Source organism: Cryptomeria japonica, chromosome 6 (genome assembly GCF_030272615.1).
Source record: "Cryptomeria japonica chromosome 6, Sugi_1.0, whole genome shotgun sequence".
Lineage (NCBI taxonomy): Eukaryota > Viridiplantae > Streptophyta > Pinopsida > Cupressales > Cupressaceae > Cryptomeria > Cryptomeria japonica.
The window spans coordinates 432,352,457-432,363,486 of record NC_081410.1 but is presented as its reverse complement, the minus strand read 5'-3'; the positions used below and the strand labels follow the sequence as shown (position 1 = coordinate 432,363,486).

The window sequence follows — 11,030 nt, the reverse complement described above, 5'->3', positions numbered from 1 at the left end:
GAGAAAGAGGGAGAGATAGAGATATACTGGAAGAGAAAGAGAGAGATACAGACATGTGGGAAGATAAAGGGAGATAGAGGGAGATAGAGGTGGGGATATATATATATATATATATATATATAGAGAGAGAGAGAGAGAGAGAGAGAGAGAGAGAGAGAGAGGCGGGCGGGGGGGAGGGGGGGGGGGTTGTGTGTGTGTGTGGTGAAATATATATATATATGTGTGTGTGTGTGTGTGGTGAAATATAGTGAGAAAGAGATAGAGATATACTGGAAGAGAAAGAGAGAGATAGAGACATGTGGGAAGATAAAGGGAGATAGCGGTGGGGATATATATATATATATATATATATATATATATAGAGAGAGAGAGAGAGAGAGAGAGAGAGAGAGAGAGAGAGAGAGAGAGAGAGAGGGAAATAATGAAAGAACAATTATAGCAATAATAAAAGAGTGTATATCTCAAGATGCCTCTAGAAATAGAAGTTTACAAAATGTGTGTTTAACAATTTGAGACCACCTCTAATCGACTTTTAACCTTCTTCAACTAACACATCCACCAATTCAAATATGTTTTCTTCAATCCCAACTCTCATTTCTTTTTTTAGTATTAGTGCTACCTCAACTCTTAAAATTTAGTTTGCTTGTTAAATGATTTTGAAAATTAATTAGATTTATTCAAACTTTATTTCTTAAAAAAAAGCTAAACTTAAAATTTTTTAAAAATAATAAATATTATTTAGATAATTAGTAGTTTTCCTTAAACCCAGCTTCTTTTGCTATGAAATTTGATTCGATTTTTTATTGAAATGTCTACGAGAAAAAATGTATATGTTTCCCTTTTTTTTCTAACCTCATTCCGCATATCTTTAGGAGAATAATTTGAAGGAATCGAATCAATAAATGATAAGACAATAATGATGTTTATCCTTCAAGCATATAGAATCTAATTTAAGCATTTACTCAAATCAATTTCTCCATTCACGCTCTCTTGATATTCATTCGAATTTTTCTTTTCCATCAGTTTAACTGCTACTCTATTGATTCGATAGATTCTCATATTGTTTGAATTTTCTTCAAATCGTTAGATTACCCAGACAAGACATCCTGCTACTCTTCAATGCATTAATGGCTTCCACTGGAAGTTTTAGGGTTCTTGATCAGATCCTAAAGTCACCTTCAGATTCTTGAAACTTGATAAACCACTAAACATAGTATTTACCTTAAATGTCGAAGTCTAGATACTTGCACATAAGAGAAAAAGAACAGAAGACTGTGCATTCAAGAAAAAACTGCAACAAAGTTCTGAATCTCAAACTTCAGAAATCAATACGAAAACAATTGTTCAAAAAGTTTATGTACAGATTGACTGCTGGTGCTCAATAGAATGGTAATACAAGGCCTCCTAAATTTGAGTTTGTTCTGGGCAGAGGCCCTGTTCAGATGCCAAATATGTGTCAAACCTTGAATCTCAAACATCCAATACAAAAGGATGATTTCCTGTCAAAATCATGAATCCTAAATTTGAGTTCTGTTCTGGGCAGAGGCCCTTTTGAGGTGCCATATATCTGTCAAAACTATAAATCTCAAATGCCCAATACAAAAGGATGATTTCCTATCAAAACCACGAATCCCAAATACCCAATACAAATTGATGATTTTATTAAAATCATGAATCCCAAATACCCAATACAAATAGATGATTTCCTATCAAAACCATGAATCCCAAATACCCAATACAAAACGATGATTCCAAGTGATATATCATATATCTTCATAAAATGTTACTGCTCTTCAAGATCAGCTATCTCCAATCCAAAACTCAGTTATCCCATTTTAAATTTTCTCACATCAGGAGATCAGAAGGGAGACAGGCCTCAAACAAGCCCCGAATTCAGCAAGGGAAATCCCAACTTCCTGAAGTAGGACAAGTGCATAAATGTCCTAGAGGGTATTATTGCATTCAGTTCCAACATTCTGAAACCCCTCCTATCAGGAATTGGAACATCATCCCAAAAATCTGCAAGAATTTGCCGTCATAATCATACAAGGAGTCTGGCAAAAAGAAACCCTCCAGACTTCTTGCTCTGAACTTGTATATTTCCCTCAAAGTAGCCTCTGAACCATAATCAACGCCTCTACTCCCTAGTAGAATGATTTCTCCAAAAGCCCACATAACTCTTGCCCACAACATCTTCCCAAAATTTCTCAGTACTGACATAAGGCCGATCCATTACCAGAGAATTCAGTTTATGTATGGGACTCAACAGTTCATCCTGAGAGGAAGCCAGAGAAGAATCTTCTGTGTCAGAGTCTTCATAATGAGTTACCCTCCCCTGCACTGCTTTGATCCCCTTTCTCCTCTTTCTTCTTGCCTTTTTACAGGCCCTTTTCAAGAGACTTACAGGCAACCTGACAAAGGCCAGGACAGCCAAATTCAGCAGAGCACAGGGGCAACAAATAACTGCTGCACACTCAGCAGTGGTACCACCGGCTACTTCACCAAACCTAGGATTCCCATATTCCTTTTCAGGCAAAGACTGGATTCTTGCATTCCCACCATTCAGACCCGAATTCTGGACCACAACTGCTACAGAAAAACAAGATGTGTCAGACAACTTGTAGGCTAAATTTGTCTGCATAGTGCATACCCTATGAAAGTATATTTGCTTGTTTAAGATAATATTTTCTAATGGGTATTCATTTTTAACATAAGATTTTTCCAGCAACATTACAGATGAGCAGAAGCTTCTATAAAGTGAATGATACTGCCTCTTGAGTCAGTATTTGCTTCTATACATGGCAATATATGAAAAAAAAAAGAAGATTCAGAAATTCTTGCACAGCAATAATACACAATGAATCTTTTATTCAAGAAAGAAAGCTTCTTGATGACATGATCAAGGGTTAACTGATCACAGATTGCTTCAATAAATAAAGGTCTTGAACAAATTCTAGAAGATCACAAAACTTAGCATGCAATTACTACAAACACATGCAAAATTTTAGAACACCTAATACTAACTCGTGCAAAAACTCAAAACTGCAGTTCTTTCCATGCGATTGGAAGAAATTACAGTTCCAACAATATAAAAGAAAATGTGAATGAAACTCTCTCTATTGTCGAAATTTTTACCTAAACATTTTCCAAATCCTACAATTTAAGGGCTTCATGAACAAAGCCCTACCTGATATTTTCAGAGAAAATCATACCTGATTGGAAGTATTTGATGTTAGACGCCACTGTAACAGAATTGGGCGCTCCTGAGCTGGGATTGTGAAGATTTTCTGACATAATCAAACAATCCCAACTGTTTTTTAATAAAAACGGCCGGAATCTAACGGTCAGATGACGATTGGAGTCCCTGAACTCCTATAATGAATGCATCTACAGGCTGATAATCTTACTGTAGATTTCTCAAACTGCCAATTTCTTCTGCCTCTTGACTAAATGTTACCAAAAATATCATTGACTCTGGAAAAATCGGATAGTGTGGAACTCTTTAAATCAGGGGAGAAACAAAAAGATGTAAGCAGGTGGAGCCGCCTCACCCACAAACAATGGGGAGAAAATCTTATGACTTTGAGCCCACACCTTTAAGTGGGAATCTGACTCATTCAAAAAAATCTTATTTCTTTACTTCTGTGACTCACATATTTTGTTCATACTAGAAGTGCCACGTTTATTTCTTCAATGGTCCAGAGCCTCCATTTTTTTATAATTATTTTCGACCAATCAAAATTAATAACAATTTGAATTTAAAACAAAGTCTTACCTCGTGTGTGCTCTCCACTTGCTCCTTTTTTAACACAAATTGTAAATAGTATTTTATTAATGCTCTAATGGTTGCAATGGTGGGTCGGTTTGGTGGTTGATATTATGATTTGATAATATGTAATGTGAAATTTTTTAATTTTTTAATTTTTTGGATGGGGTGACATTTTTTTTAATTGATGTAGGTGAAGAGTATCAATAGATAACATAGTTCTAATAACTGTCACCTTATTGTCATGTTGATCCCCCAATAGCCGTCATAGTGAAAACATCATTAATAAATTTATTTTATACCAATAGCCGATCATTTTTGTAATTTTTTGTTCATAATTGGCCCATTTGTGCACCACTACTGGAACATTTGTGCACAAGTACTAGCGATTTTGAGTTGACAGTTACTGGAACATCTTTAGTTAGGTATCTGTGACACTTTAAATGTGTACTTTTTGACCTTTTTGCGCATAACTGTTTCCACAATGTGCATCGTTACTACCCAAAAGCCAGATCAATAGCTATAAGCAATTAAGTCGCATACGAAGACAACTAAAAAAAAAATTCCAAATCCGATGTATCGTTTAGGATCTGTGGGTGCACGAAGTTAGCTATGACGGCTACTGGTGCTCTTCCCCTACAAGTCACAATCTACCGTTCATTTCTCGCTCACCCAATCTCTTAATTATTAACTTTAAAGAAAAAAAACAATGGTAACTAAAAATCCAGTAATAAATTTCACATGTATCAATAGCCACCCATTTTTACCCCATTAGATAGAATTTGTAGACTTTAATTGAGGAGTAGTGCAACTTTATTCCTACCATAGCGCATGACTATTGGAGCATTTGTGTATAAGTACTGACAATTTTTGAGGTGGTTGTAGTGTACGATTATTGGGGAATCTTAAAGTACGTGTCAGACGACACTTCTAAATGATTATGTTTTACCCTTGTGTGCATAATGGATCGCATAACGTTCACCTTTACTACCCAGAAGCCAGAACCATAGCTATAAGAAATTTAAGTTGCACACGAAGACAATAAAAAAAATCATCGAACTTTGATCTACCATTTAAAGTTTGGATAAAGTTAGCTAGAATGACTACTAATACTCTTCCCCTAAAATTTATTTTATTTTTTACTTTTAAATTATATGTTAAAATTTCAATTCTTTTAATAACTTTTGTTTGTTTGAATAATATTAAAAATTATCATAATCGTCATTCAAGTCAATTGTTTACATATGCTAAAAGCAATACATTAGCTTTAGACCAACAATTATAGTGATGATGAAAGAATATTAAAAAAATCACATTATTATAAACCAAGATTTAATAGTATCATATTCAAGATTTTCAAATTGAAACACACTATATCAATTAATGATATCAAATTGTAAAAGTATTTTATTAATGCTCTAATGGTGCCAATGGTGGGTGGATTAGGTGGCTACTATTATGATTTGATAATACGTAATTTGAAATTTGTTCATTTTTATGGGGAGGACATTTTCTTCATTTTCTTTTTTAATTGATGTAGAAGTTTATTTTATATTTCTTGTAAATTATAAATGTTAAATTTCAATTCAATTTTATTCATAATTTCTATTTGTTTGAATAATATTAAAAACTATTTTAATCATCATTCAAGTCTATATGTTTACATGTGGTAAGAGCAATTTATTAGTTTTAGACCAACAATTATAGTGATGATGAAAAAACATTAGAAAAATTGCATGGACATGGATATGCCATAATTACAAATCAAGATTTGGTTGTATCATCATATGAATTATATTACTTGATTGAAAATAAAGATTCAAAATTTTCAAATAATGTCTATTAAAATTGAATCACGCTATAACAATTAATGATTCAAATTACCACAATCCATAATCTTGGTCACTTTTGCTTTTGGATTAGATTGTGTAGAATTTTTTTCATCAATCTTTTGGATCACAGTTTGTTTAAAGCACAATCAAAATCAAGAGTACCTCTATAGAAAATAATAGAAGATGATTACATGATTACATAAGAAATAGCATCAAAAAAGTTTTGAAATGGATCACAAAATACCGAAAAGGAGCTTCAATTGATGATAATAGATGTTCCAACTTTCACTACCTTTGTCCCATTCAACGAAACAAATATGAGGGGATTTCTCAAATATATTTTTGTCATTTGATTCCACCACTTCCAAGTCAATATTCGAAGTGGGTATATCAACATTTTCCTTCAAACTCATGTCTTCTAACAACACCTCATAAGTGTAGTCACGATGTTTATTCAGAAACGAGTCCATATACTCTTTGACAAACCTATTTTTTCATTCTTTTGCATAGGGCAATAAATTTTGCAATTTTAATCTTTCCTCTTTTGGTATTAGTTTGACCTATATCAAGCATTTCTCCAAACTTTTCATTGGAAATATCCAAGGTAAGAGTATCCAGCATAGAAATACAAAAATGATGAGTCCCTTGGAGGACTCACTAAACTATCTATTATATCCCTAGAATACATATTCATTTCTTATTTTCCATAAATACCACAATACTTTAGTTTTAAAAATAAACCGAAAGAAATTTTAAAATTACCATTTAACCCATTCACATAACCAAAAAGGACCTCATGTCATGAAATGATACTAGATATATCCCAATCCCCAATACTACAATACAAAATATTCTAGACTTCTCTTGCAAAAACATAATAAAAAAATATGCTCAAGCATTTTTATATAATCACAAATAGATCAACTGTTGTTACCATCCTTAAAGAAGGTCAAATCAACAACAAGATTCTTAAGTAACAAAAGCTACCTAAAGAAAGACTTCTCAACATCAAGAACAAGATACCAACATCTTTTAAGGACAATAGATCACTAACACTGATTAAGAGAAAGATTCCAGCAACAATTCAAGTGATTAAAGCGATCCAAGGGTCAAATAAGGGAAGAATAGATTTTCTTTGTATTAGCATTCTCAATTACGGCCTTATCCTATCATATAAGGTTCTCATAAATATCTATATTGAAACTAAGATGAATAGAGAATTGAAAAAATTGAGATGTATTTTGAATAGAGGCAAAAGTTACTTTTTGGGTTTGGTGGATTTCACATCCAAAGCTAATACTCTACCAACTTTTGAGTTGGTTTTTTATAAAAAGATGACTAAAATCACAAATCCCTTTATTCAACCAAACCTTAAAAAAACAACCTTGAAGAAGTGCCAAAGGCTTATTCTTCCAATGTAGATTCCACCAAATGTATCTAAAATAATAGACTCCACTACAACCAGGAAATATCTTCTTATTACATTTAATCTCTAACCAACTCCCAAGCCTTTCAGATAGACCTGAAGACCTAAGAACCAAATGGAGTGATAGAAAACTTACCAAAATAAAAATATTGAGGGTGTTGTTAGGACTGCAAAATGTTTGGTTCTGGTTTTTGTCCTGGAAAGGATTTGTTGCTTACAGCTGTCACTTTTATTCCTTAGGGGAGGGATTTTCTTTTCTTTTAAAGCTTGGCGAAAAAAATAAATTATTTTTTACCTTAGTCTCATCTTCTGCATTTAGGTCTCCCTTGCTCTATTTCCTAGTTGCAACATTCCCTCGACCCATTGTTTAAGTTGCATATGGTTATTTCTGGCCTTGAGTCTTTATCTTGTTTCCTCGCGGATTGCATTATGGATTATGTCTTTTATCCTACGGGCATGCAAACGGAGTAGTGTTTGCCTCAACAATTGGTTTCGCCCTCCCTGAGTTGTTTCATGTGTTTTAAGTCTTCAGTGCGGGCCTGCGAAAGGTACTGAAGAGCTTACAAGTAAGGGTTTGTTTCCCTGCATGATCAAAATAAAGGAAGGTTAGAGGATTCGCAGGCACATGGAAGTAACTATCCAACATTTGAGAAGAGGTAAGCGTCTGTAGTCCCGCAAAGTGGGAGAAAAAAGGAATCAAAAAACTGTAGGTAGGCGGAATATAAAAATCATTGCAAATGATGAAGCCTGCGGTCCCGCGAGGAGGAGTGGGAGAGAATGACAAAGTGCGCGGGTTGGCAGATGGGTGTGAAATAAGGAATGATGGGGTCCGTACCTCCACAAAATGACTTCATGGGGAAATGAGAAGGTCGTGGGCAAGAGGAATCAAAGAACGCCAATATAGGGAACCTGCAACCCTGCAAAGGTAAAGCCAGAACATGCCAATGGGTGTGTGGGCGCATGAAATGAGACTGTGTTTGCAGGTGGTGCATCTCATTCCCTTGCGAAGATGAAGTTGATAAAAGTAAAAGAATTACAAGTATGCGGATTTTTGTAGTGGCCTTTTTAGGAAGGATTCAAAATGCCAGCAATGTATGCAATTGCAGGTATTGGTCAAATCAATGATTATGCTTCGATAAATAAGGTTGGCACATGTCAAATTAGATTTGCTACACCACGATATTTGAAATGTGTGATCAAGAGACATGAAGATCATTGCAAAATCCTTTGTCCATTATGATTTCCAAATGGATAAGTAACTCTTGCATGCAAATGGATAAGACAGAGAAATTCAAAACTACGGGGAGTAGGATTACATGACTATATGTAGCAAAAAAGCAAACTTCTGAGTTGGGAGTGGGAGAAGTTAAATTTTTAAAGCATAAAGCGAGAAAGTATAGCCTGAATTTAGAAATAAGCTATTTTTAGAACCTCAAGTTTCTTATAAAGAACGGTAGACTGAATCCCAGATTATCCTTATTGTTAAGAATGTTTCAGTTTAGTTGTTTGAAGGGTGTTCTGAGAATGGAGATCTTATTGGCGGGGCATGATTGTGCATCTCTGAGTTCTAAATTTTATGATACAGGATGGATGAGTTTTTAGTAAATTATTTTATAGCTAAAGGGGCCTTGAGAATGCAGTGGATAACCAAAAGGGACTTGAGAGTGTTGGCATTTGCATGAAGATTGCATTAATGATATATTATATGTTGTCATTGATGTCAATTGAACCGGTAATGGTATTTATGATATTGTTGTTATTGATATTGTCTTATAACCAGTAGGAAGAGCTTTGAGGAAGATGTTGAAAACCGGTATGTAAGTATGTGAGTTGAACCGGTAACCGGTGTATAAGGTTAAACCTTTTCAATGCAATGTAACCGGTAAACCCTACCAGTCGTTTTTGTTAAACCCTAACCAATTAAGTTTGTTGAAATGGTTATGTTGGTTTTATTATCTGATGATGAGCAGTAATGATGGTGACACGTGTGGCCATTGTATGAAGATAAGTTTAGATTGTTTTGACGCGTTTGTTTGATTGTCTAGGGAATGAGCAAAGTGGATTTCATCTAATGCAAAGCACGTGATGAGTTACAAGTCCGATGAAGCGGTGATCATGGAGCGGTTGGAATTTTCTTGAAGAATGTGTAAAGATTTCTATGTGAATCCAACAGTCACACTTGAACCAATTTGTTTGTAATCTCTATGAGAGAATTAGGTTTTTGTTGTGTTACCGACCTATTTGATTTGTATTTAAGGTCAATGAAGTTGTTTTGTAAAAGGTGTTAGCAGAAATTAGTTGAGTGTGTGGTTGCCTAATCAGATAATGAATCTGTAGTTTGTGTAAGGCAGATTGAAGCTTAAAAAGATCCGATCAAGCAAATGTAGTGCTATTAAGACAGATCAAGAAAAACCTGTTGTCCTCTAACAATTACAACAACATTGAAATCCCCTAACCGGGTAAGCTCTAACAAGCTTGGTTTCTTCTTAAATCCTTTAACAAGGTGGTCCATTAGCTTGGATTCTCAAATCCTCTATCGAGGTTACTCCTAACAGGGTATTTGCTTTTTATCAAGGCATTTGTAAATCCCTTAACTGGGTGATTCCTAATAGGATCAGTTCTTAACAGGACTTCATGTAAAAGCTTTAACATGCTTGGCTCCTAACAGAGCTAACTTTAGAAGAGTTCAGGGAGCTATCTTGTAAGTCTCATCTCATCGTGGTTTTTACCTATTTGGGTTTTCCACATATAAACATTTGTGTCATGTGGTGAATGTTTTTGTGTTTATGATCTTATTTGTTGATTTGATTAACTTCTGATAAGGCATGATAACTAGAAGCATTGAGAGATGAAGTGTGTTGATATATGATTAAGCATTTGGATATTTACAAGATTGAATTTGTTTACAGTTAAATTGGTATAACAGTTAACAGGTTGATGTTGAGTATTCTTATGAGTATTGATCTTGACAGTGATATTTTTACTTTGTGTGATTGAGTTTGAGTTTGGGAAGTTTGTATCAGTTTTTCAATTTACTGATTCACTCCCCCCTCTCAGTAATCTACCGGATACTTATTCTTTCATCATACCATCAAAGAGGCCTTTTCAATCACAAGGAACCTCTCAAGGGTATTCCATAATTTTCTCTGCACCATCAAATTTCACAAAGACATCAGAATTTAGAGTGGAAAAAAGTAGCTGGGGGAGGTGGATGGTTTAGATGCAGCTTTGGTATGATGCTGGAAGATTATGGAAGTTGTGATTCCTCCTCTGCTTACATTATTCATTTGTGAGCTCCTCTTTCCACTTTCATTGCTGCCACTCTAGGACTATAAGCTCCTCTTTCCATTTTAATGGCTTCCAGTCTAGAAGTATGAGTTCCTCCTTTAGTTTTTGGGATTCTCTACTTCTTTTGTTCTGTGATTCCTTATACAGGGTGTAGAGTTCCTCTGTTGATTGCAATGATGCAAATCATGCTTCCACTGAGATAGCTATAATGCAATGGTGGCACAACTCAAAACAGTTAGGCGATAACAAGAACTCATTCTTCACCTAGACAGTTATGATGCGCATGTCTTTTTTATGCTTTCTTTCTAAACTGATGAGGTAGTCCCTCTCTTGCTTGTAAGGTTAACGTATCAATCTACAAGGAGACCAATTGTAAACAGCCCGTAGCTTGTGCATTCCTTGTGTTATAAAAGGAATACCAAGGCTGTTGTAAAGGGATTTTGAATCTTTTTCCTTAACAGGCCGGGTAGTTGCATGCTTATTTTTATCTTAGGTTTTAGAGTTCTACTTATAGACAAGAAATATATCTTCTATATTGTAAATTTTCAATTAGTAATGAAAGAAAATTCTTCCATTATTGCATGCTTTGTCTCCTAATTTGTTTTTTGATTTCATACAAGGTAATGTGTTAATGATGGGTTAGTTTTTTTTTATAGGTTCATATCATTGTGTGATTGCAGTTATAGGTTATTCTCAAGGAGAATATTAAATTTTGTAT

At 34.5% G+C, this 11,030-nt stretch overlaps 1 protein-coding gene across 1 annotated transcript; it reads right to left on the bottom strand.

Moving 5' to 3' along the window:
- Nucleotides 1–1,292: 1,292 nt before the first annotated feature.
- Nucleotides 1,293–3,620, bottom strand: LOC131054608 (uncharacterized). Its single transcript, XM_057989150.2, has 2 exons — nt 3,213–3,620; nt 1,293–2,586 (listed from the first exon to the last, which is right to left on the bottom strand). The coding sequence occupies exons 1-2, from the start codon at nt 3,292–3,294 to the stop codon at nt 2,138–2,140; spliced, it is 531 nt and encodes a 176-aa protein (XP_057845133.2). The 5' UTR covers nt 3,295–3,620; the 3' UTR covers nt 1,293–2,137.
- Between the last annotated feature and the right edge of the window lie 7,410 nt (nt 3,621–11,030).

Bases quoted from the DNA above. Each gene is read 5' to 3' on its own strand.
- LOC131054608 (XM_057989150.2), bottom strand. From the start codon at position 3,294: ATGTCAGAAAATCTTCACAATCCCAGCTCAGGAGCGCCCAATTCTGTT. The intron at 2,587-3,212 runs GTATGATTTTCT...TTTCTGTAGCAG, and splicing joins CATCAAATACTTCCAATCAG to TTGTGGTCCAGAATTCGGGT.